The 26,411-nt window shown below is 42.2% G+C and overlaps 1 protein-coding gene and 1 long non-coding RNA gene across 2 annotated transcripts in view; one reads left to right on the forward strand and one right to left on the reverse strand.

The window, feature by feature from the left end:
* The window catches only part of JAG2 (jagged canonical Notch ligand 2), a 143,706-nt gene that overhangs the window by 95,376 nt on the left and 21,919 nt on the right, over positions 1 to 26,411 (forward strand). Inside the window, 11 exon segments of the mRNA XM_020991252.2 lie at positions 2,869 to 2,999; positions 3,474 to 3,593; positions 4,065 to 4,178; positions 5,731 to 5,844; positions 6,476 to 6,589; positions 8,046 to 8,092; positions 9,991 to 10,164; positions 14,459 to 14,609; positions 16,368 to 16,520; positions 16,987 to 17,100; positions 25,375 to 25,488. Coding sequence (XP_020846911.1) covers positions 2,869 to 2,999; positions 3,474 to 3,593; positions 4,065 to 4,178; positions 5,731 to 5,844; positions 6,476 to 6,589; positions 8,046 to 8,092; positions 9,991 to 10,164; positions 14,459 to 14,609; positions 16,368 to 16,520; positions 16,987 to 17,100; positions 25,375 to 25,488 — 1,346 coding nt within the window.
* Positions 409 to 16,372, reverse strand: LOC110211754 (uncharacterized). Its single transcript, XR_002325489.2, has 5 exons — positions 16,210 to 16,372; positions 14,199 to 14,304; positions 13,839 to 14,009; positions 11,915 to 13,087; positions 409 to 3,059 (listed from the first exon to the last, which is right to left on the reverse strand). It is a non-coding gene; the product is annotated as an uncharacterized LOC110211754 (long non-coding RNA).

The raw sequence follows: 26,411 nt of genomic DNA on the forward strand, positions 1-26,411 counted from the left end.
TGTTCATGTTCTTACCATTCATCTATAAGGATTGGCTCTCTTTGTCCTATATATACATATATATATACATATATATATATATATATATATATATATAAATAAATTTTCTCTGTATCATAGATAAAGGATCTTTATCAGAGAAATATTCTGCAAGGAATTTTTCCCCATTTCACTGCCTCTCTAATTCCCATCTACCTTGATTTTATTTGGGGGCAAGGAAGCCTTTCAATTTTATCTACTTAAAATTATCCACTTTGTCTTTTATGATCCCCGTTATGCTTTAAGTATTCTCCTGTGCACAGTTAGGAAAGCTATCTCCTTTCTTTTCTGTTTAATATGAAAAGACCTAGAGGACAATGTCTAGCATATTGACTAGATGCTATCCTTTTGGAAAGATTTGGTCAAAAATTGCACGAGAACATTCATCTTTTTTTTATTATTGTGTTACAGAAATGCTTGTTTTAGTCCATAACTTAAAATTTTACAATAATAAGAAGGCTGGGATGGGTAGTGATCCATACTGTTAAGAAGAAACTCTGTGGGGGCAGCTAGGTGGCACAGTGGATAGAGCACCAGCCCTGAAGTCAGGAGTTCAAATCTGACCTCAGACGAAACACTACACTTACTAGATGTGTGACCCTGGGCAAGTCACTTAATCCCAATTATAGAAGGAGGAGAAGAAGAAGAAGAAGACCTTTCAAAAGATCAAAGTAGAAAAAAAATTTTTTTAAATCAGAGTACAAATGACTTTCTCCTAGCTAACTAGATTGTAATGGGTAAGGGTATGATTAGAACCTCACAAACTGTCTCCATCTCTCTGTCTTACACAGGAATTAGATTGGCTTGATTTGGTTTCTCCAAACCAACTGAGGATTTGAGGAGAAATTGAGTTATTTAATGATTTCGGTGGTATAGGGAATTCCCAGTGAGGAAGCATCTCTCACAATGCAAATTGCAACCTCTTCTGTGACTTAGAGTCTTAGAGCATGCTGAGTACCCCTGACTTGCCCAAAGTCATGGAGTTCTTCACACTCCTTCTCTATACATTGTGTTGCCTGAATAATTAAATCTCTTATTTCCTGGCAGCACAAACCAAATCCTAAGTTCCTTCTCCTTGGACAAGGAGACCAACTTTGGGGGGGCAGGGGAGAAAGACTTTATTATTAATATTTAAACAAAAAATGGCTCTGAGTGGAATCCTGACACGCTGCCCAGTCCATAGACTCCCCCCTCCCCCACCTTCCCTCAGGAGGATGTATTTATGAGTATAGAAAGTAGTCATATTTTCCCTTAGTTTCTCATCTTCTCCTTTTTGGGTCTTTCCTATGCCTTACTTTACTAAGTAAGGACACCAGTGCCTGTCCTTCCAGATACTTTGTGGACAGAGTAGACTTGCTCCTAAAATAACTCTTAGGAAACTGACAAGACAGCTGTCCCTCTGACCCTCTCCCTTTAGCCCTTCCCCCCACCCTCAAAATAGCCAGAGCCTGGCTATCCCATAGCTGCGGGGGCCAAGCTGTGACCACTGCTTCCTGCCGGGCCTCTCGGATTCCACTCCCACAGCCTCTACTCCAGCCCAGGCCTTCATCTACTCTCACCTGGACTATAATAATAGACTCCTGACTAATTGGTCTCCTGATCTCCAGCTCCTTTCCCTCTAATTCATCCCACCTCCACTCTGCCTAAAACACAGGTCTGATCATGTTACTCCTTTACTTAAAAAAATTCAGTGGCTCCCTATTGCCTACAGGATAAACACTTGTCCTGATTTTTAAAGCTCCACTTCACCAGCTGCTTTACACTACTCCTCTTCCCTGTGCCCTGTACCAGAGGTGTCAAACTAGAGGCAGTTTGTGGTTTTCTCAGTCAGTTTGCAGACACAGGGATTAGTTGCTATTTGAGTGTGACACCATCCCTCTACGCTTAGCCAGACTAGACCCATTTTGTCTCATTCTCTTCCTGCCTTCTTTCATTACCTGGTCTTTACTCACACCACCCTCCGAAAGGAGAATTGATTCCTTACCCCTGTCTCCATCTGTTGAGGTTTTCCCCTTTCTTCAGGATCTTCATTGAGCCATCTCTATTTCCACCGTCTTTTGTCCCTCCCTCCCTACACACACATTCTCACACACACACTCACTCTCATTCTCTCTCTCACACACGCACACACTCTGCTCATCTCATATTTCTCATACCCCTTTGTCTCCACCTCACATTTTTACTTATCACATTCTTCCTTGTATCAGAATGGTGTGTGTACATGTCTTTGTCCTCATGGCAATGTTAACTCTTTCAGTGTGTGGCCTACTTCATAGGTGTCTTTGTAGAGATGTAGCAGAACCAGCGTGGTGTCATAAGAAGAACTTGGAAGCTCTAAGTTCAAACCTTGACTCTAATACTTCCCTGCTACACGTCCCATAAGCAAAGTATTTTATGTGTTTTGAGATTTGGTTACCTGTAAAACAGGGACAATAATATTTGTTCTGCTTTCATCACAGAAGTAGTACGAGCAAAGTGATTTGTGAAGTTTAACTTGCAAAATAAAAGTGTGCGGCATCATTATCATGTTCAGTGCCTAGCCTAGTGACTTGCACATCGTAGGATGTGTGGCCTATCGACCATCCATTGTAAAGATGAGAAAAGTCTGGCAGATAGCGTCCCTGTTCCTTGTGTTCTCCCTTCATCCTCCTGGCTGCTCTCAAGGAGTGAACATGAGTACTCTTTACACATAGTTGTACTAGAGCGTATGTTTGAGCCAAGTCCCAAAGGAGTGTTTAGCACCTAGTTCAAGATGTATTTGTGTTGAATTGCGTGTAACCGCCTTTGGCAGCTCTATGCCTCCTGACTGTTCTTTCCCTCCTGTTGTAGGTGTCATTATGGCTGGCAGGGAAGGTTCTGCGATGAGTGTGTCACTTATCCTGGCTGTCTGCATGGGAGCTGTACAGAGCCTTGGAAATGTAACTGTGAGACCAACTGGGGAGGACTTCTTTGTGACAAAGGTACTCGCTGTTCGGTTCCAGCCTTGGCGCGGAAGGAGGAGAGGAACTGCTCTCTATGCACTGTGTGGAAGGGAAGGATAAAAGCAAATTAGATCTCAGTGGACTCCAGTGGACCTTGGCCATAGTGACTAGTAGAAACCAAAATGGAAAACAGGATCTGATAAAAAGGAGACTATTGATGTGAGGAAAACTTTGCCAACATTTAGTGCTGCCTAAAAATGGAATTGGCTGCCTCAGTGGGTAATGAGCCTTCTCATCCCTAGAGGTCTTCGGGCACAGGCTAGATGACCCAGGGTTGCACAGTGTCTGAGGCCGGATTTTGAACTCAGGTCCTGCTCTATCTACTGCACCACCTAGCTGCCCCGAGTACTGGAATTTGAGGAAGGGAGACTATTCTGGCCCAAAGTCTGATAACATATAGGAGCTGTAACTTTGGAGACTGTGGGATGTAAGCCTATCTCTCTATGTTCCTAGACCTAAACTACTGTGGAAACCACCATCCATGTACCAATGGAGGAACATGTATGAATGCAGAGCCAGACCAGTATCAATGTGCCTGCCCTGACGGCTACTCGGGAAAGAACTGTGAGATCGGTATGAATGCTGGTGCCAAGGTGCCTTGGCTCCTTCCTGGCATCGTTACCGTGGGGCCTCAAGGGACTCCTTCTTGGTTGCTTCTTTTTTCCCTGCTGAGAAACTATTATCAGTGTGGCTCAGTAGAAAGATCTGAGCAGGTACTCAGGAAACCTGGGATCCAGTCCCTATTTTGCCACCATATGAAAGTCACTGTACTTTCCCAGGCTTTAATTTCCTAATCTGTAAAATGGGCATGGTAACCTCTATCCTGCCTCCTTCCTAGGGCAGTTGGAAGGGTATAATAAGAAATGAAAACAATTGGTCCTTTTCCTGTAGAAACACATGCCCTGACCTCAACCATAGTAACTGGGAATGTGGTTAGGGTGAGGTAAAGGGAGGCATTAATTGGAGAATGCTGTCTTTTTCTCCTCTGTTGGCTTGGCACGTTACCACAGAGAGTGGCTTACAGGAATTTTGTTTTTTCCCCAGTGGAACATGCATGTGTGTCTAATCCCTGTGCCAATGGTGGCTCCTGCCACGAAGTCTCCTCGAGTTTTGAGTGCCACTGTCCCCCAGGGTGGAGTGGGCCCACCTGTGCCATTGGTAGGTACTTCACAGCTTATACATGGGGCCTTTTTCCCCCCCAGGAATGGGTACAGGTAGTAGAAAGAGTATCTAAGCAAATAGACTGTAATCCTCAACACTCAAAAGTGTTGATTGCTTGCCAGTACGAACAAGGGATACGCAGTCAGCTCACATTCGTTCATTCATGCATTTGTTTGTTCAGCAGTCACTTTAATAAGCTCTGACCTTTGTGCCAGACTGTGCCATGGGATGAAATGCTTAAGACAGTTCCCTACCCTCAGGAAACTCACAATTTATGTGAGAATGCAAGCCATATAATGAACAATATAAGGAAATATGGAAAATGCCCACATTTGCTGTAATAGGAAGGAGTTTGATGAGAAAAAGAGTTGATGGGAAAAAAATATATACTTGTTCCAGGAGATGGAAGTCATTCTTGGTCTTCCCAGCTCTCTGAGATTAGCTTCCCTCTATTCTTTATATTTATTGAGTATACCTGTGTGTCCCTCTTATCAGAATATGAGCTCTTCGAAGAGAGGAGCAAATGCTGTTTTTATTTGCATCCCAGCATTTAGCACAGTGCCTGGCATATGGTTAAATGCTTAACATATAAATTATTGTTCACTATTTAGCACTACCAGGCTAAAGAGATTGAACTTCATAAGTCACTAAAGGCGTAATATAACCAAACCTGTAAGCCAGATCTGGCAGAATGTGAATGAAGGATTGGAGGAAGGCAAGAGTAGGTGGGTGGTAAGAGAGGGGAACCCCCTAAGGGGCTAGAGCAACAGAGTAGTCTAAATTGGTGTTAAGGGAGGGCGATCATCAGCACATGGTAACTGATTGGATATGTGAGGTGAAGGGGAGGGAAGAGTTAAAAAGGGGTTTCAAACATGGAGAAAGTAGTGGCGAGAATTGAAATAGTTAAGTTAGAAGAACAGGCTTCAGGGGAGAGACTTGAATATGTTATGTATTAGATGGCAGTAGAACATTAAGGTGAAGATGTCATGGAGGCCATTGGAAACATGGGTCTAGAGCTCAGAGTCTAGGTCAGGGCTGCATATCCAGACCTGGGAGGCTTCTGCATATGAAGGTAGCTGAAGCAGTGGGAGTAAATTAGATTGTCGTGGGAGTGATTGTAGAGAAAGAAGAGAATAGACCAAGGACGGGACCTTGGGAAATACCAATGTCTAATGGATCTTCCTGGTATGGCTCTATGTATAGCTGCTCTAGAGAGAAAACCAAAGTCCTTCCCTTTAGGGAGCTGTTTAGCTCTCTTAGGAAGCTAAGACCAGGGCAGGGGTTCCACTGTGCTTGGTTTTGTGAGGGAAAAGAAGGGAAAGCATGTAGATTCTCAAACCTTCATCTTTGTCTATTCTCAGCAGTGCTCTTTTTCTGGAGGGAGGTTCCTAAACAGGTGGGGAATTCATCTCTTCCCTTCAGCACTTGCCACTAGCACTGGGCCTTGGACTAGCAATGGGTCCTCAAATAGTATCTCTGACTAATGGTCAAGATCTCTGCATATTCCCCGATTTCTGAATTTTTCCTCTTACATGAATATTCTTTGCAGATATTGATGAGTGTGCATCCAACCCTTGTGCCCGCGGAGGCACCTGCATTGACCAGGTGAATGGCTTTGAGTGCATCTGCCCCCAGCAGTGGGTGGGCACGACGTGCCAGCTGGGTAAGAAGATGTTCTTGGGGTCTTGGGAAGTATGCTCAACCCCAGGGACACAGACCCGTGGCTGCTTCCCCCTGCCTTACTCTCCAGGCAGACTCACCTATTCACTTGACTCACAATACTCTCTGCCTGAGTCTCATCAGACCAAGGCTTTAGGTTTTGTGTGATGTATCCTGTGATGTCCCTGTTCTATCTTTTTGGAGCTTCAGCTTCCCTTCTGACTCTCACCAGGGTTGGGGGTAGTATTTAATTTTCCTGTGTTCAGTACAAGGATCTTAGGTGGTAGTGAGGGGATTGGCATGTGGGTGCCAGGCTGTCAAGTAGCCAGGCACAAGAGGCAGAGCTGGAGCTAAGACTAACCAGTCCACGTGTTCCCTATCCCACTTTCCCCTCATCTGTCTCTTGTCCTGTCACCTTGTTGTTCCCTTAGGCTCTGGTAGTTTTACTAGACTAATTATCCTGTGTCCTAATGTCAGTGTCTCCTGTTTCTCATCCCTCTTTTCTCCTTTGCTCTTGCTTGCTGGGCATGGGGGCTCTGGTGGGTGTGCGGGAGCTGGCATCTTGCTTTGGTAGATGTGCAGGAGTCTGTGTCTGGCGGTATGAGCTTTATTCTCTTCTCTGTCTTTTTTCACAGACGCTAATGAATGTGAGGGGAAGCCCTGTCTTAATGCTTTTTCTTGCAAAAATCTGATTGGTGGATATTACTGTGACTGCATCCCAGGATGGAAAGGAGTGAATTGTCACATCAGTTAGTATTGCCTCTGAGGGGTCTGGGGGAGGAGTGGTCTCATTTCTTCAGAGGGCAAATGCCCTGTGGGTAAATGTCAGGACTGCGAGACATGGGACAACCTAGGTTTGAATCCCCCTGATCTGCCACACGTATCCTTACGACCTTGAACACTTCCTCCCTCCACCCTTCCTCTGACTTCTATTCCCCCATCCTGTAAAATGAGGGAATTGAAGTAGATGAAATTCTTTGATTCTGTAAGTTGCTCAGCGAAATGAATGGAGAGGAAGCCCTTCAGGTTCTCCTTGACCCTCTGGAGGCTCCTGGGAAGGAAGCATTAGCACTTCATTTGCAGGAATGGGCCCGGATTGGTGAATAAACTGTACAATATTCATTTTCCTTAAGCCCTTCTGCTCTGACCTCAAGAAAGTCATCCATACCCTTTTTGACCCTTTTGATAGTGTCAGCCTGATTGTTCCCCTGAAATATAAAGTATGTGGTCTTTTCTGGGCCCTTACAAGTCCCTTTTTCATGTTCCTCCTGAAAAGTCCCTAGTTCTTCAATAGATTTATGAGGTATCTATGTCTATCCCCTCATCTTCTTGGTGACTTTCTAGACTGAGGGTACTCCAGATTTTTCTTTCCCTAATGATATCTTGAGCCAAAAGTTCAAGTGAGTTAATAGTCTTAACATGGCTGATCCAGTGCCTGCTGGAAGTCAGTAGAGATGCTTTTTATAATAGGGTGACTGATTTAGAAGTCACCTAAGCATTCTGGGTCTAAGTTTCCTCATCTGCAGATGAATCAGTAATGGTATTTTCACTTCCAACCTCACACGATTGATGTGAGGAGAAAGTAAACCTTAAAGTCCTATGAAAATCATACAAGTTATTATTTTCATGAGATGCACCATGGCTCAGTAGATAGAGAATTGGCCTTAAGGTAGAACAGATATGGGTTCAAGTCCCGCCACTAATATTTTATTGGCTGTGGAGTAAGACCCTTAGCCTCTTTTTCTTTGCCCTAGGCAACACTTTAAGACCCAGTTGTATTGTTAGAAAGAGTTTCCTTTTACCAATGAGGTCACAGGTCCACCAAAAATATATACACATATGTAACCGTTATTTACACTAGACCTGCACCTCTTCCCTGGATGCTTGCTCAGTATTCATGGATTTCTGAATCTCTCACCAGTAGAGGAGGAGTTTGACCTAAATGCATATGTTCTTTGGTTTGAAAAAAACCCTCATCTGTCTGTCCATCTGTCCCTCCCTTCCCCTTTCCCTCTCCTCCCTTCCCCTGTGCGCTCTCTCTCTCTCTCTTTCTCTTTCTCCCTCCCTCCCTCCTGCCCCTCCCCTCCCCCTTTCCTTCTTCCTCTTTCTCTTCTCCCTCTCTACCCCTCCTTATCTCTCTTCCCTTTCCCCCTCCTATCCTCTGTGTTTGGGAATAGATAGTAAAATTTGTGTTCTGTTTCCTAGATATCAATGACTGCCGGGGGCAGTGTCAGAATGGAGGCACATGCAAGGTAACAATCTCTTTATTTCAGTTCAGTAAGCACTTATTAAGTGCCTACTATGTGCCAGGCATGTTAATCCAAAGTGTCAGCCTTTCTGTGTCTAGTAGATGCCAACATATCTCAGAATGCAAGCCCTAGACGTTAGGCAGAAAGGAAGATGTGATTCAGAGTTGGCTTAGGGCATGCTTTGGTTGGTTTTTTTTAAACAAACAAACTTTATTTGACATTAACTATATTCACACCCCAATCTCCTTGCCCCTTTCCATAACACCCTTCTTTTTAACAAATAGGTATAGTCACATAAAACAAATTCTTACATTGGTTGTATCTGGAAATGCATGGCTAATTCTGTACCTCTAATCCATAACGTTTCTGTCAAGAGGTGAGCAGCATACTTTGTCATCAGTCCTCTGTAGTTATGGTTAGTTATTGGATTAATTATAGTGCTCCAAGGTTGTTTTTCCTTACAGTGTTACAGTCATTGTATAAATTGTTGTCTTGGTTTTGCTCACTTCAATTCTGCTTTAGTTCATACAAGTCTTCACAAATTTCTCTGAATCTATCCCTTTCATCATTTTACACAATAATATTTCATTATTTATATCTTCATATACCATAATTTGTTCAGCCAGTCCCCAAATAGTGGGCACCCCCATAGTTTACAACATCAGAAAGTACTGCTATAAATATTTTTGTGTAAGTGGGTGCTTTACCTCTTATCCTTTATTTTTTGGGGTTATATACCTAGTAATGGTAATGCTAGGTCAAAGGGTAGGCACAGTTTAATGAGTTTTCAGGTATAGCTCCAAATTACTTTCCAGAATGTGTAAACAACTCATACCTCTAACAGTGCATTAGTGTGTTTATCTTCCCATGGTGCCTCCAACAATTGTCATTTTCCTTGTTCGTCATATTTGCCAACATGAGGTATGTGAGTAGAACCTTGAGATGTTTTAATTTTCATTTTTTATTAGTTATTTGAAGTATTTTTTTCACAGGGTTGTTGATAACTTGAGTTTCTTCCCTTGAGAACTACCTACTCATATTCTTTGACCATTTATCTGTTGGGGAATAGCTCTTGTTCTTACATATAGGGAAATAGTTCCCTAATATAACTTTATCAGAGAAACATGCTGCAAGGATTTTTTCCCCCAGGTAACTGTTTCTCTTCTAATTCTGACTATTTATTTTGCTTGTGCAAAAGCTTTTCAATTTTATAATCAGAATTTTCCATTAAACTTTTAATCCATTCATTTTGCTCCTTTAGAGCCATTGACTTCAACCATAAGTTTTGAAGCCTCAGAGCTGATATAAAGTTTTTCTGTGATCCACAAGGCCCATATTCTTCAGCCAAATGGTCAATATTTACTGATTGATGGCTGTCAGACTAGCCCTGTGCTTCACACTCTGGAGGTCAGAGAGGTGAAAAGATGGATGGGAAATATTCTTTGCTTTCCTTCATGAGTTCACCTTCCTAGGAATCATTCACCTTTCCTGATTATTGAATTTATTCAGAGAAATTGGTTTCGAATCATGGCCTTGCCAGCTGCGTCTGTAACCTTGAACAAGTTACTTTGAATATCTGGACCTCAGTTTCCTCCTCTGTAAAATGATGGGGTTGGACTTGATCAAATCCTTTCTAGCACTAAATCCTGCGACCTAGGTTCTAGCCCTGATTCTTTAACACTTATTAGTTATGTGACCTATAGTAAATCATACTGCTGAGGCCCAGTTTTTTTTCTCATCTACAAAATGTCAAACAAGAATAATAATATTAAAAATAACATCATGTGGCACTGCCTACTTCACATAGTTGATATAAGGGTTGCACTTTGCAAATCTAATGGGAGTGATGATGATGATGATGATGATGATTTCAGTCCTGTTCTCTGCCCTGTGTTAACCAGGATGAGGTGAATGGCTATCAGTGCCTTTGTCCCCGGGGCTTTATGGGCAAGCACTGTGAGCTGGAGAAGAATGAATGTGCCAGCAACCCCTGTCAGAACAGGGGGCTCTGTGAGGACTTAGTGGATGGCTTCCGCTGCCACTGCGTGAAGGGTTTCTCTGGTGTCTTCTGTGAGGTAAGTGAATGGCTTTCTCTTTCCCCAGGGAATGCTGATGGTATCCATATGGGCTTATGGGACCATGGCAGGGAAGCCTAGAATAAAAAGGGTCATCTCAAAAGTCCAAGGACCCCAGAGTACTCCAGAAAAAAACAATGTTGGTTCTATGAGGTCTTTCTGTGAAGAAGTCCCTGGGAGGTGTGACCTGGGTATGTTGTTACAGGTCTGTCTTCTCTATTTTATTTAGGAATCAGTGGATGCAGGTCTCCTTTCTATGTGAGCGCATCTTATTACTTTGCTGAGGCCTAGTGTTTGGCAAGATAGAATTCTAAATTCTAACATGTTTCTAATTCTAAATGAATCCATTTTGGCCTGCAGACTGTGAGGTGTTTGTTTCTAAATAAAAAGTGTTGTTCGTGATCCAACTTCCCTTCCCTTCTCAAGAGGCATCAGGGCCTTTTTTACCCCGTAATGGGAATACACAAAAGTACCAAGGCCCCCATCTGGCTCCCTATCTGGCTTCATGGGAGGTAGTAAGTGATAAAAAGTCTCCTTGTGTTGTTTAACTTATTGTTTCTCTTATCGTGGTCCCCAGGGTTTGTTTTGATTTTTAAAAAGAATCTTCTAGCTGTTTTGCTTTGGGCATGTTAGTCTGGGAGAGAATGAGGCATATTTCAGCTCAATTTAAGGAAAAACTTCCTAACCATCAGAACAGTGTAAAACTGATTGCTGTGGTAAGGTAATAAGTTCCCCATCACTGGAAATCTTCCAAGCACTTGCTGGAAGTGTCATAGAGGGGATTCTTTTTCAGGTATTGAGTTGGACTTGATAGGTGGCTTCTGCTCAGATTCCAGCTTTGAGATTATGTGATCTTAAATTACAAAAGGCATGTGTCACCTCAATATGAAGAATAACTTCTTAACAATTAGAGCTTTCCAGAAGTGGACTGGACTGCCTCAGAACATTAGCAAGCTCCCCTGTCACTAAATGTCTAAGAGCACAATCTTAATGTGATGAATGTCATAGAGGAGATTGCTGTTCAGATAAATATTGAGCTTGGGGCCCTTGGAGGCCCTTTCCAGATCTGGAATTCCATGACTCTCAGTATAGGCTGTTGACCATGGGTGAGGGGTCGTGAAGACTGGGGACTGGGCTGAAATTAAATAGGCTGAACTGGCTGGCTGTTTTCCTTGTAACAGGAAGTCTTCCCCCCTCTACCCCCACCCTCCTTCATCAGTGCCCGGCGCCGAGTGGAAATTGGAAAGGGAAACTCCGACTGTTGGAAGGAAATGAGTGGAGGTGTCTGATAGGAGAGATCTGAGAGCTTGCTTCATTCTCATAATGCTTCCCTTAGGGTCAGCAGTACCCCCTAGAAAACACAGGGAAACATCCCAGCTAAGCTGTGTGGTTTCCTGCACTGCTTCTTAGGACGCTTTGTGGTAATTGTGACAAGAACATTGGATTTGGAGCCCAAGGCCTGGATTTGAATTCCAGTTCGGACGCTTAACCTTTGTGAGCTTTATCAAATCCCTTAATCTTGCTGTGCCTGTTTCATCATTTATAAAATGAAAGCACTGGGCTGGATGATTTTCTAAGATCCCTTCCTGCTCTGAAACCCCATGTTAATGATTAAAGTGTCTGGTTTGCAAACAGAGAACAATACTTGGAATCTATTATTGGCAACATCTAAATGTTACCTATCATTTCTTTGGAGATCATGTACACTGAGGGAGGGATGGTGGGGACAGCGAGTAGAAAGAATACTTACAGAGAGGCACATGGTCATCTTTCTTCTCTGAAGATGTTGACAGATAGAATGGGGGTGTTCTGAGTTCTATGGGGCTTCCTTGGAGGGAGGCCCAGATGTATATCTCCTTTGGCCCCTGGTGTTGCTTGCTGGAACATGATGGTAAATTCTGCATAGAAATAGGATAAGCCTGTTTCTGAGAAGATGAATGACTTTGTTACAAGGACCCCTTGGCATTGGAGTTTGAATTTTGTTTAAATTTGAATTTCAAAAATGGTGGCTGATGCTTAGGAGAAAAATAAGAGTTTCAGTTTTGAAAGAGACATTTCAGACAAGCTTTTGAAGCCAGCACAGCCTCGAGTGGCCTGAAGGGCTTTCCTGTCGTGAATGAAAAGTCCACATGTTGTCTGGATGCCTTCCCAGTCCCCTCCCCACCCCCTGTCCTCTGTATGCAGGCAGAGGAAACACCACACCATCCCTGTGAAGGTCAGGGAGTGCACCTCTGCATGATTCAGTCACTTTGGCTGGGAAGCTTTGGGGCTGGGCCTCCCACAGACATGTTTGGAGAAACACAGATGTTTCCTTCTAAGATATTCTGGCATGACCTGTGAGAGCCACTGCCTTCCACTAGGCTGCACTGATGATCTAGTATCAAGACTGAGAGAGATAATGGTCTCCCTGTCCTCTGCCCTGGTCAGACCACATCAGATGTGTTCATTTCTGGACACCAAATTGTAATAAGTCTATTGACAAGATGGAGAGCAGTCGGGATGTTGAGAGGATTGGAAACTGACGAATCAGGACTAGTTGAAGGAACTGGAGATTTTTGACCTGAAGGAGGAGAAGCTAAGGGTTTGGATATGGAGAGATAATCACTATGTTAAAACATGCAAAGGTCTGTCACTTGGAAGGACAGAACTGATTTTGACTTAAGTGGCCTTCGAAGGCAAAACTAGAACCTGCAACTTTGTTAGCAAAATGCAGACCAGCTCAAAATGAAGATTCGTTTTCAAGATGGCAGAGCTATCCAAGAATGGAAGAGGTTGCCTTGAGTGGGACTGAAGCCTCCTCTTGCTGGAAGTGTTCAGTCAGGGGTTGGATGGCTGGAATGCAGTTATACAAGAGATTTTCATTCAAGTGTGGTTTGGGCTAGGTGTTCTCTGACATCTCTTCTAATGCTGAGATTCTAAGATTCTGTAATTGAATGAAAAAGATCAGTAGTCACCTTCAAAAAACTCTTTTTCTGAGTTACTATTCTTTAAACAGTGGTCCCCTAAGTCAGAGCTGTCGGACATGGGGCTGACAACATTCCTGAGTGCTGCTGAATCAGATTAAACGTAATTGAAAAATATTTAACAAAATAAATGAAAATATAGTAAAACATAATGCTAATATATGGTTTTCTAAGTCAATGTATAGCCCACAGGGATCCTTACATATAGCTTAGTGGCCTCTGTTTTTATTTGACACCACTGCCCCAAGTTAATCAAGGATAAGTCTTTTTTCAGATGGAGGATATTGCAAGTTCTGGGATGAGGAAAAGAATCTCATGGTGTTCATCACCACACATATCCACAGCCCAGCTATTAACATGATCCCTTGTAGGGCCACATTGTAGAGGTAGGGTCATGGGTAAATGAGAACTGCTCAGCTCCCTCAGTGACTTCACAGTCTAGCACAGTGTTAGGTGACTAGGCAGGATGCTATGAGACATGCAGAAGAGGAGAAAAGGAACAATGAGAATGGAGGGAGGGGTATGTGGAATGTATTAAAACCTAACAAATAATTCAGACTCTATCTGTCTGAGTACCTCCTACACCCAGAGTCTTGGACTTGGCATTCCAATACATTATAGCTTCATCATGTTATGGGTGGGAATCCTAGTACACCATATCCATGCCTTAGCAGACTCTTCTTGTGAGCAGTTGTAACTAAGAAAATTTACCTCTGTGCTAATATATTGGTGATGAATTTGACCACACTCCACTGAACCTAGTCCTTGGATGACAGATGTACAGCCCGTCACCAACGTCCTCCTTGAAGGCTTTTCAGCTTCTTGAGATCTGCCAACACTTGTGCTTCCCTGGCATGGTCTTTGAGAACCAGGGTCTTCTCCCTGGCATTGGGAGAAGGCATAATAATTCACTAAAGTTAAATGAACTTTTTTGAGGCTTGACTTAGATTTTCCTGAAGTAATTCTGGGTTTGTCTAGGAAGGTATAGAACTGCCCCTCGACCCAGTTGATCCCTTTTTACTCAGATGTAGCCATGCCCCACCATTCCCCACCCCTCATTGTGTTACCCACCTATGACTCCCTAAGATGAGGAGGAAGATTCAGCTGTTTCAAATGTGCCTTCTCTGTTTCATACCTGTGGCCTTCCCACTTCTCAGGACTAGTTGAAAGAATTGACCTGGAGAAGAAAGGGCATAGGGTTTGAGTGTAACATTGCTATGTTAAAATATCCCAAGGTTAGTAGGACATGGCCCTGTTTCCTGTGGTAGGCCTGGGAACCCCCAATCTCCCCAGGGGAAGCTATAGCTCATATCTGGCATTTGTCCTTCCAGGTGGACATTGATTTCTGTGAGCCTTACCCCTGCCAGAATGGAGCCCGCTGCTACAGTCTGGAAGGAGATTATTACTGTGCCTGTCCTGAAGACTATGATGGAAAGAATTGCTCCTACCCTAAAGACCACTGCAGGAATGGTTCTTGCAAAGGTGTTTGATTCCCCCCAACCCCACAGGACACAAGCCTTTTGACACAGCATGGCGGGCAGGGTTGCTGACAAGGAGTGGGAGCATGTATGGATAGGAGAGAGATGATACTTTTCAGCCCAGGGCACAGGGTTGAGGTCTAATGCTATTGGATAAATGAGCAAAGAGGCAGGAGACCTGGGTCTGCATCTGTTCTGACACTTAACTGGCTGTATGACTATGGGCAAGTCACTTCTCTTATCTGGGCTTCAGTTTTCTTATTTGTAAAGTCAGGATGATAGTCCTTATACAACCTAACATTACAGGATTTGAGGGGGAAAGTACCTCATTAACTGTAAAGTGCTATAGAAAAGGGGAATAATTGTTTCTTTGATACTTGAGTGGATCTGCGAGCTCATTCATGTAGTTGCTCCTTTCATGGATGCAGATTACAATTTAATAATTGAAGGAAGGCAGCACCCGGTAGAGTCAGTGGTGTGAGGTAGGCTCTGATTCAAGAGAACTGGGTTCTAATCCCTGCTCTGCCCTTGCTTGCTACTTATAAACTAAAGAGGTTAGAGTACAGAGCTAAAGCCCCGTCCAGCTCTAACACTGAGTCTGCTAGGCCCTCTTGTCACCTGCTCAGGGCACTGATGAGCCATCCATTACTGAGGGTCTAATCCTAACTCTGACCCTTGGTTACTGAAGGGCTCTGGGCAAGTCACTGTCCCTCTTTGGATATCCGTTTTCTTCATATGGCAAAGTGGTAGGAGTCCCCCTCCTTCCCAACATGTGCAGAGATTAAAAGGAATAACTAAATGAAAGGTGGGAGAGGCATCTTGTTGAAGATGTTATAATAGGATCCTTCTCAGTTTAGGGTTTGGAAATCCCACCCTAGTGTTGCTCCTCAAAGCTGGACTGTGGTTCCACCTGAATGAAATGGGATTCTGCTTAATATGACTGTTAGAGTAAACGTCCCGTGTATCTCCAGCTCCAAGATTCTGTGAAGGTATTGAAAATGATTAGGAAAAAAATGATGCTTTATCGTCCCCAGTAAGTAGTATTAGCATTAACTTTGACCTTCATTGTCAAACTGTGGCATTTTAAAAACTGCCCTCAAATCTCTATAGGTTTTCACATTTTTCAAAAAGCTTTCAAATCCATTTTCTCCTATAACAGTAAAAATAGTGCACAGTTCTCTTGCGCTTTGAGGCTTATAAACCACTCCCTTCACAACAACCCTGGGAAGCACATAGTGTGAGGACATTTATCTCTAATTTACAAATGAGGAAACAAACGAGGCTCAGAGAGGTCAGAGTGATTTGTCTAGTGCACATAGCTAATAAATGCCAGTGCTTTTCATAGTATACATGAGGTTAGCTTGCCTCTCTTGATTTTTATGTAACCTTGTAAAAGAGGGCTATTGTCCCCATTTTACAAGTAGGGAAACTGGCATAGATACAATAAGTCTATCAAGGTCACTCTGAATCAGTGGCAGAACCAGGATTAGAACCCATACCTCTTGATTTCTAGGCCAGAGCTTTGTCCACTTCAGTCCCAGGGGAAGCGAGATGACCAGGAATAAATAAGAAGATGGAGTATTCATGCCCTAGGGCGTACTTACCCTTTTCATCAAATGGCAGGCTTGAACTCTGTTCTGCCTCTGATTTGGGGATAAAGTGTACAAAAATGATGGAGTGGTGTGACAGACAGGAACCTGGACAACTCAGAGCCACATATCCACTGTTCCTCCCCTTCTCTTCCTCCTTTTCTCATGTCCAGTAATAGACAGCTGTGAAATTGAAGTCTTCACCAACACTACAAGATTCATCTCTTCCAATGTGTGCGGGCCCCATGGACGATGCATCAGCCAGCCTGGGGGTAATTTCACGTGTACCTGTGAGAGTGGCTTCACTGGCACCTACTGCCATGAGAGTGAGTCTGAGGTCCCTCTCCATTTTTTCCTCCCTTATTGGCCCTAGGAAAAAAAAAAAAGCTTGAAGCTCCTGTGTATTCATTTAGAACGTTAATCAGTGAAACCGATGAGGCTTTTGCATTTGGCTGACATCTATATCCTATTCTTCCTCTTATCTCCTCTCCAAAAACTCTCCTTAAAGTCTGGGTTCTATGTCAGCCAGCTGTGATTGGGATCTCTATCTGGGTTATTTTTGAGGGTCCCTTCTGACTACCTCATAAGGTTGGTACTGCTACCAAGAAGTGGATTACTGGAACTACCCACACACATCATTTCCATCCTCATCCCCACTTTGGTGGGAAAGAATACATAGTCTCAGTAGGACTTCTTGGGTGGTTTGGGGGTGGGAGGAGAGCAGGAAGAATGTCTTCTTTCCTTCTCTGTCCTATTCCAGTGACTCAACTCCAGCTTCTCTTCCCTCCACAGACATTAATGACTGCCTGGGGATGCCGTGCCAGAATGGAGGCACTTGTATTGATGAGATCGACTCCTTCCAGTGCTTCTGCCCTAGTGGCTGGGAGGGCGAGCTGTGTGACACCAGTAAGTAAAGCCTGGGCCGGTTGAGATGTGGCCTTGGGACCCCCTCCCTCCCTGCCTCTGCACACACCTGCTTTCAGGCAGCCTCTAATCTTCCCAGATTGTGAGGGTCTAATGCCAATCGGCCTAATTAAATTGTCCCTCCCCTTACTAGCTGTATGACCTCGGGCAAGTCACTTCATTTCTTTGGGTCTGCATCTGTAAAATTGGGATAAGCTTGTATTAGCCCTGAAGCTTTTAACCTTCCAAGGCCTATACATCAAAATTGGAGATTTGAGGGAGATGCATACTGTTCCCCAAGTAGCTTTCTCCAGTCATTTCTTCATCTTTGATATTAATAACAGGTAGTATCAATATAGGGCATATACAAGAGAATATTTTCATTACCTCATTTACCATAATCTGAAGCAGAAGCCTTTCTGTCCCCAGAAAGAGCGTCTCAGAATTCAGGCACTGGGCTGTCAGCAGAGAGGTAATTTAGATTCAGGATAAAATTTCATCTTAAAATCAAATGAACCTCCCTATGCCTGTAGATGTTAAACTCTTAACTGGCTTCAGTGGGTTACTCTAGGTATAGATTACACTTGGGGTATAGTAGTAGAAGGAGGCTAAACTCCATTTTTCCTTCTGTCACACTTCATTCACTTTGAATATTACCTTGTTACAAAGCCCTTTCCCTCTGTTGGGGGAAACAACTCATGCATCTCCTTATAAATTGTTGATTAGGAAGGAAGCTTCAAAGCCCTGTGTCCTGGATGAAGGTTTTGCGTAGCTGTCTGTGACCAGCCACACAGTCAGTATTTGCTAAGCTATCTGCTGAAACCTGTGCTCAGTGTTCTGGGGGCATGGGCCAGGAAATAAGGGGAGGTTCAGAGAAGCATGAGGAGCCAGATATGAGAAATCACTGTACCTTCCCCATAGAGGACAAACATACAAATTCTGGCTGTGCTATTTTCTTACCTGTGTGACCTTGGAGAGCCTCTCTGGAGTTCGCTTTCTTCCTCTGTAAAATGAGAAGGGGGTAGGCTGTATAATTAGTATAAATCCCTTCTAGCTTTTCCCTAAGCTTATTCTTGAGCTCACTAATTTTGTATTGATGTTAAAATGAATGTGACAGCATTAAAGCTAGAAGGGATTTAGAATCAGCATAGAATATTGGAAAATACTAGATTTGAAGTTATGCACCATGCTCATTTCCATAGCTACGCTTTTGTTTATTCTGTTCTCTCTTGCCTAGAGTCTTCTCTCCATTTTTTCTCTATTTGTTAAAATCTTATCATTTCAGACCCAGCTCAAGCCCCATCTCTTCCAGGAAGTCTTGCTTAATGTCCTCTGCCCACACTGATCCCTTGTTGAGCTGCTGTATTTCTTATTGTTTGTACCACATAATTGAATCATGACCTGTCTTGTTTATTGCTCGACATGTGCAAGTCATGTCCGTCGCCAAGACTAGGAGGTCCCCAGAGCAGTGAATGAGTGTCCTTGTCTTTCTCCACAGAATAGCCTGCACAGAGGGTCTAAGGAAGATTTAAATTTAGAATGTACTTCTTTTGTAGAGTGGAAGAAATCTTAGAGATGATTGGGAAACTAAAATCCCCAGAGGAAAAGAGATACATGCCTAGGGTCACACAGTGGCAGAAGCTCAGCTAGAACCTAGGTTTTTTAGCTCAGAGCCTAAAACTCATTCCCCTATACCATAGATTAGTGACTTCAGTGGAATTGTGATCAAGAATCATATTTAACAGGACAGTGGTAGAGGACTTAAAGATGACATATGAAAGACAGTAAAGAAGCTCAGCTCTTCCACTTAAACCCCAGAAAACAAGAACTCCATAAATACTAGTGATAAGAATCAGAAGGTCTACATTGGATAACGCAGAACTTTACCAAAAGATGTGTCCATCAGGAGTGGGTTCAGGTATCTTACCAGGAAAGTCAGCACACATTCAGGCAATAATGGAATCCAGTGAAGGGGGGTTAAGGAGTAATGCCAGAGAAGCCAGCTTAAATTTATATAATGCAATCAGAGGCCAGTGGAGCTGGGGACTAGTGCCATACCAGAGACATCCATGTGAGTACAGGTAAATGGGCCAGACGCAGGTGGAGGTTAGGAGAGAGGTTATACCACGCAAACCAGCACAAGTTTCCGCAAGTGGGTGTGAAACCAACCATTTCTCTGAGTGGAATGAAGGTCAAGCTCTAATAATCAAGACCTATAGCCACATTCTGGCCCTAGCTAGTTAGAACATGATCAAGGATGGAACTAACTCCATTAGATAATTATGAAGGGAGATGGGCCCTGTCCATGTATTCCTGGGAGCCAATAGAATACAGAGCCAATTTGACACCAAGGCACTGGCACCAGGGGGACTGTGCAGGAAGCCCTAAACCAGGCCTGCACGACATATGGCCCATGAGTGGTATGTTGTGTAAGGCCTGCTTTATGCAAATCCCTCAGCAAAACTGACTATGCAAAGTTCCCTTAGGGCAAGCCCCTGTACATAATACCGCTCTAGACCCACCAAAGGATCTCAGTAGGCCCGCAAAAAATGTAGAGGATATAAAACAGGCCTGCACAACACATTGCCTGCAGGCCATATGTTGTGCAAGCCTGCCCTAAACCAGTGTAATATCCAACATCTCAACAGACCCTCTCAGTGCCATAGCAGAAATGGAAAAAGACTGAGTTCATCCAGGGCCAGAATCTGACATAGACCACCAGAAGATGAAGACAGAATCTCGGGATTAAGGCAGTGGGTGGGACCTAATGCTGCCACTGCATCTGAATTGGCAGTAATAATGACATCCAGCAGAGGGGACAGGACCAAACAAGGTCTATTCAATCCATCTAAGAGTGTTACAGGCTTCTGTACAAAATTGCAGTGTGAGAACTGATGCTGAAATATGAGTAAACAGGAGACCAAATACCATGTAGAAAAATTGAGTGATCTTAAGAAAAAGCCAGAATAAGAGTGTAATTCCACAATGTCCTCAGACTACCGGGACTACTAGAATGGATGAAATAAATAAAATAAGAAATAAAAAATTAAATTAGAATTTGGAAGGAGAAAATTTAAAAGAGAATAAATAGCTTAGAACAAAAGGTGGAAAGCCTTACCCAAGTAATGGACAGCTTGAAAAATAGAATGGAGTAAGCAGAACATCATGAAGCATCAAGAAATAGTAAAAATGTTGGGAATACTGAAAAATATAGAAAAAGATTAGGAAAAAATAAAAATAAAAGATATATGCTTTCAAAAATAGCTAATCTGAAAAAAGAGGACAAGGAGTGAGAAAAGAATCATCAGACTTTCTGAAAAACATGGTTAGGGGGAAGGAAAAAACATGACTACTAAAATTCACAAAATCCTAAGTGAGGACTCCCCAGATCTTTTAGAACCAGAGAACTAAGTGATGCCATTGGCCACCTTCAAAAAAGAAACTCCAAACTGAAAACATCCTGGAATATCATAGACAAAATGCAGAGCTTCCAAGTCAATAAAGATTGGGAGTAGTGAGAAAAAATTCAAGTACCAAAGAATCAATCACAGGATCATACAAGACTTGGCAGCAACTACTTTAAAGGACAGAAAATCTTGGAAAATGAACTTTTTAAAAGACAAATTATAAAGGTTTACAACTAAGAATAGCTTTTACCCTGGAAAACTGAGTATTAACCCTAAAAGAGGTTGGGGTAGGATAGAATGGGAATGGATCTTTAATAGAATAGAGAATTTTCAAGCATTACTTTAAAATTTTTAATTAGAATCTTGCAAATGAAACCCTGGAGAGGAAAGAAACATAGAAAGGTTAAATGCATTTGAGCAATTAGAAGAGTATAAATAATGATGAAATATATAAAGTTTTTGTTTAATGGGGAAGACTATAAGTAAATAACATCATTTATGAATATGAATAGATGTAAGGTACTAAATCTGGGAGATAAAGTACCTGAGGAACCATGGACAGAGTTTGCGATGTTGTACAGAAGCCAGCAAAAAAAAAAAAAAAATTCCAAAGAAAGAGAAGAGCAAGAGAGCAAAATGGCTGTCTAATGAGACTTTATGAATAGCTGAGGAAAGAAGAAAAGTAAACAGGAAAGATATACCCAACTGAATACAAAATTCCAGAGAACAGCAAGGAAAGATAAGGTTTTCTTAAATGAGCAATGCAAGGAAGTAGAAGGAAACAGTAGAAGGAGAAAGACGAGATGTCTTCAACAAAATTATAGATATCAAGGGAAAGTTCCTGCAAAAATGGGTATGATAAAAGGCTAAAGTGGTAAGGATTTAAGAAAAGCAAAAGAGATTAAGAAGAGGTAGCAAGAATATACAAAAGAACTCTACAAGAAAGATCTTAACATCACCGATAACCATGATGGTGTGGGTGCTGATCTAGAGCCAGACATCCTGGAAAATGAAGTCAAGTAGGCCTTAGGAAGCATTGCTAACAGTAGGGCTAGGGGAGATGATAGAATTCCAGTTGAGCTATTTAAAACACTAAAAGATGATGCTATTATAGTGTATTAAAGTATTCAATATGGCAGTAAATTTGGAAAAACACAACGGTGGCCATTGAATTGGAAGATATCAGTTTGTGTCCCACTCCTAGAGAAGGGCAGCACCACAGAATGTTCAAATTAGCAAACATTTGTGCTCATTTCACACACCAGTGAGGTTATGCTTAAGATTCTGCAAGCTAGGCTTCAGCAACATGTGAACCAAGAATTACTGAAAGAGTAGGATGGTTTTTGAAGAGGCAGAGTAACTAGAGACCAAATTGCCAACATTCGCTGGATTATGGAGAAAGCAAGGGAGTTAAAGAAAAACATCTACTTCTGCTTCATTGACTACACTATAGCCTTTGACTGTGTAGATTATGACAAAATGTGGTAAGTCCTCAAAGAGATGGGAGTATCTGATCATCTTACTTGTCTCATGAGGCACTTGTATATGGGCTAAGAAGCAACAGTCAGAACTGAACATGGAACAGCTGATTGGTTTAAGATTGGAAGAGGAGAAGAACAAGGCTGTATGTTGTCACCGTATTTATTTAACGTATGTGTAAAGCGCATCATGCAAAATGCCAGAATTAAAGTTTCCAGGAGAAATATCTACAATCTCAGATATGCAGATGATACCACTTAATAAGCTTCTTGATGAGGGTGAAAAAGGAAAGAGTAAAAGTTGGCTCGAAACATAACATAAAAACACAAAGATCTTGGCAACTGATCTCATCACTTCCTGGCAAATAAAGGGAAAAGAAATCGAAGCAGTATCAGATTTTATGTTTTTGGACTCAAAGATCACTGCAGACATGAAATTAAAAGGTGCTAGGGGCAGCTAGGTGCTATAGTGGATAGAGCACTGGCCCTGAAGTCAGGAGAGCCTAAGTTCAAATCCAGCCTCAGACCAAACACTTGACACTTACTAGCTGTGTGACCCTGGGCAGGTCACTTAACCCCAATCGCCTAAAAGTTAAAAAAAAAAAATTGAAAAGAAAGAAAGAAATTAAAAGATGCTTGCTCCCTTAAAGGAAAGCCAAGGCAAATCTGGACAGCATACTAAAAAAGCAGAGACCTCACCTTGTTGACAGAGGTCCATAAAGTCACCGATACGGTTTTTCCAGAACAATTTATGACTGTGAGAGTTGAATTGTAAAGAAAGCTGAGCACCGTAAAATTGATGCTTTTGAATTGTGGTGCTGGAGAAGACTTTTGAGAGTCCCTTGGACAACAAAGAGGTCAAATCAGTCAGTACTTAAGACGTTAATTCAGGCTATTCACTGGAAGGTCAAATACTAAAGATGAAGCTTAAATAGTTTGGCTACATAATGAGAAGATGGGACTCACTGGAAAAGACCTTGGTGTGCTGGGAAAGATTGAAGGCAGAAAGGAAGAGGGGATGGCAGAGGATGAGATGGATAGATACCATGGAAACAATGGACATGCACTTGGGCAGACTTCAAGAGATAGTGGAGGATGGAAGGGCCTGGCATGCTGTGGTCCATGGGGTCATAAAAAGTCAGACACAATTGAACAACTAAACAACATCAGTCATCTCAAACAAAACAACAGTAAAAATAGATTAAAAAATAAACAGAGAAACTTAAAGATACCATAGCTGACAAAATAACTACATTTAATATATGTGTGCCAAATGTCAGAGTTTTTAAGTACTTGAAGGAAAAGTAAAACTATAAGGAGAAATAGATAGCAAAACTCTAATATTTGATGACATTATTTTGCCCCTTTCAGACTTCTAGACAAAACTGACAAAGATACATAAGAAAAAAATGTTAAGTACATGAATAGAATTTTAGGAAAATTAAATATGATAGATCTCAGATAATGATAGAAAGGGAATATTAACCATGTTTAAAGACATAAAAACCCCACTAAAATGCAAAAAATCATAAATGTGAAATGAGAGATTTTTTAAAATTTATATATAATAAAACTAGGTTAAAAAACAACTAATAAACTTTTAACTAATCTGATTTTTAAAAAGCAAACCAAATTGCTGGTATTAAAAATGGAAAGAATTGGGGCAGCTAGGTGGCGCAGTGGATAGAGCACCAGCCCTGAAGTCAGGAGTACCTGAGTTCAAATCCGGCCTCAGACCAAACACTTGCACTTACTAGCGGTGTGACCCTGGGCAAGTCACCTAACCCCAACTGCCTAAAAAAAAAAATGGAAAGAATTCACAACAAATGAGAAAATAAAGGAAATTATTAGGAATTATGTTAATCTCATATGCCAGTAAAATTGATAAATGAAATAAAGGTAAACATTCATAAAAATATGAAAATGCCCACATTAACAGAAAATATAAATAAAAATGCCCACATTAACAGAAAAAGGAATATAGAATTTAAATAACCCATCCTCAGATAAAGAAATTGAACATGCTATAAAGGAATGCCCAAAAAACCAGGATCTGTTAAATTTGAGTGAATGCTGTCAACCATTCAGTGAATCAGTTCCAATATTATACAAAATGTTTACAGAAATAGGCAAGGTAGGGACCCTACCAAATTCCTTATGTTAGATAAATATGGCCCTATTACTTTATCCTGGAAGACACAGAGGGAAAAATAAAAGTTTAGACCACTATTCCTAATAAACATTGGTGCAAAAATATTGAATATAATACTAGTGAAGGGATTACAAAAACATATTATACACTTTGACCAAGTTAGGTTTTACACAAGGAATACAGGGTTGGTTCGATGTTAGGGAAATTGTAAACATTATAGACCATATACGACACACAAAACCTATAATACTCCCTTATTTTAATACAATTTTAAAAATAAGAGCAAATGGAATATTCCTCAATATAGATTAGTGGGAAAGCATAGATTAAGTATTTACTTTGTGTGAGGAATATAAATAGAAAATCAAGACAGTTTCTGATTTTAAGGAGCTCACATTGTCATAGAGGGAGATAATACATAGTTCAGCTTCAGGGCAAATGGAAGGGCCAAGTCTTTAGATGCTGTGGCAAAAGAGATCGTAATGCAGCTACTTTAGTGTCATTTCCATTGATAAAAATGTCTTTATCTGATTTGAACCTTTGATGATGTCAAGGACTTTGATAGGGAGAACTTTGATTTCTGGGTTTTCTGTAGCTGTGGCTTCTGAGGAGGTGGGAGCTTCAGAGCACAGCTGCAGAGTCAGTTGCAGCTCATATCTCTACAAGGATTTCTTTCTCCCTTGGTCATTGATTACAGGAGACAGGCTAAAAGCAAGGCCAATAATCCAGGTTGCTGCCGTTCCCATGGCCCTTGGTCTTATCTGCCTGTTGATGGCAGTCACTCAACTGTCGGTGATGGTGGAGATGGCAAGCCCCTTCTCCACAAGGGTTGCCCCTCTCCATGATGGCTGTAAGGGACTGGGCAGGAGCTGAGGGAGCCTGATTTGGCTCCACTGGGGTGTAAGGAGAGTTGGTGGTCAAAATTGCAGCTGTGGTTTGATGAGTCTGCCACATAGTCCCTCCTGTCTCTTCCTGCACCTACCACATGCAGGGTTTGACATGAAGCATGTTTGCATTCCTACCACTTCACCAGGGAGAGATTAGCACCTGCTGTACCCAGTATCAGATCACCCACTCTCTACCTGCTCCTGGTTCACTCCCTCCCCAGGCTTCCCCTCTGCTTGCCAGCCCTAGCTGCGACTTCACCTTCTAAACGTCTGTCCCCAGGTACCTCATCAGCATGAGGCTGGACATCATGCTTATTTGTCACCCTCTCTCTCATCCCCCATCATCTCTGCAGACTTGAATGACTGCTTCCCTGACCCGTGTCACAATGGAGGCCACTGCATTGACCTGGTGAATGATTTCTACTGTGAATGCAAAGACGGTTGGAAGGGCAAGACTTGCCACTCACGTAAGTTTAGTTTTCTTAATCTTCTGCCTTCCCCATTCTTCATTCTCCCTCCTTGGTCACCTGCTAAATTCCATAGTTCGGAAAATGAACTTTGAAAAGAATGTGTAACTGAGATCATTCCAGAAGTGTAGTGATGGTTATATCTGGAACACTGGGCTGTGATATGGCCCTTCCAGAGCCAGGGGTCTAGGCCAGAGCTATAGAAGTAAATGGAAATTGGGGTAAAAACTGGCTTCTAGTCAACCTTTCTTGGGAGTTCTGCATGGATACCTAGAGATAGACAGATGATGCTTCATTCCCTTTGCCTCTAGAGAAGGTAAGATAGCTGAAAAGTGGCTCTCTTAACTGCTAAGACCAGAGAAAACCTGGTTTACTGCCAGTTGCTTGTCTGTGCTGTGGCCAGACTGTCTCCTTAAAATTCCCCGAAGTGATGTGGATATCAATCACAGAAAACACTTATCTCTAAATTTGCTGACTCATCTGTTCTCATGTTAGGCCTTCCTCCTTCAAGTTCTACCTCTGGTCCCTGACCTAAGTCTCAGGGCAGCATGGTCCTTAATCTTCTTAGAGCAGACCTGAAAATTTCTCTCTTCCATTAACCATCTTTAACTACTCTGTAATCATCTTCTGTTTCTGTGTAGCCTGCCCTCACTCTTAAGACATTAGTATAAAATTAAGACACATCACATCCCAAGCTCTATCAAATGTTTTTGTTTTTGTTTTTTTTTACTGGTAAGCCATTCTGTTCTCCATGGTGTGTGGTAAGCTTTCCTTACTCAGGGATTCATTTTACCCTGGGCATAGTAAACCCCATGGTTAAGACATGCGATGCCCTGTCCTCAGGGAACAGGAGAGAGGAAATCTGGGCCCAGTGGCAACGAGGGATGCCTGATTCCATGAGACTTTAGTGGCCTAAAAAAATT

This window comes from Phascolarctos cinereus, unplaced genomic scaffold (assembly GCF_003287225.1).
Source record: "Phascolarctos cinereus isolate Bilbo 61053 unplaced genomic scaffold, phaCin_HiC Scaffold_2;HRSCAF=192, whole genome shotgun sequence".
NCBI lineage: Eukaryota > Metazoa > Chordata > Mammalia > Diprotodontia > Phascolarctidae > Phascolarctos > Phascolarctos cinereus.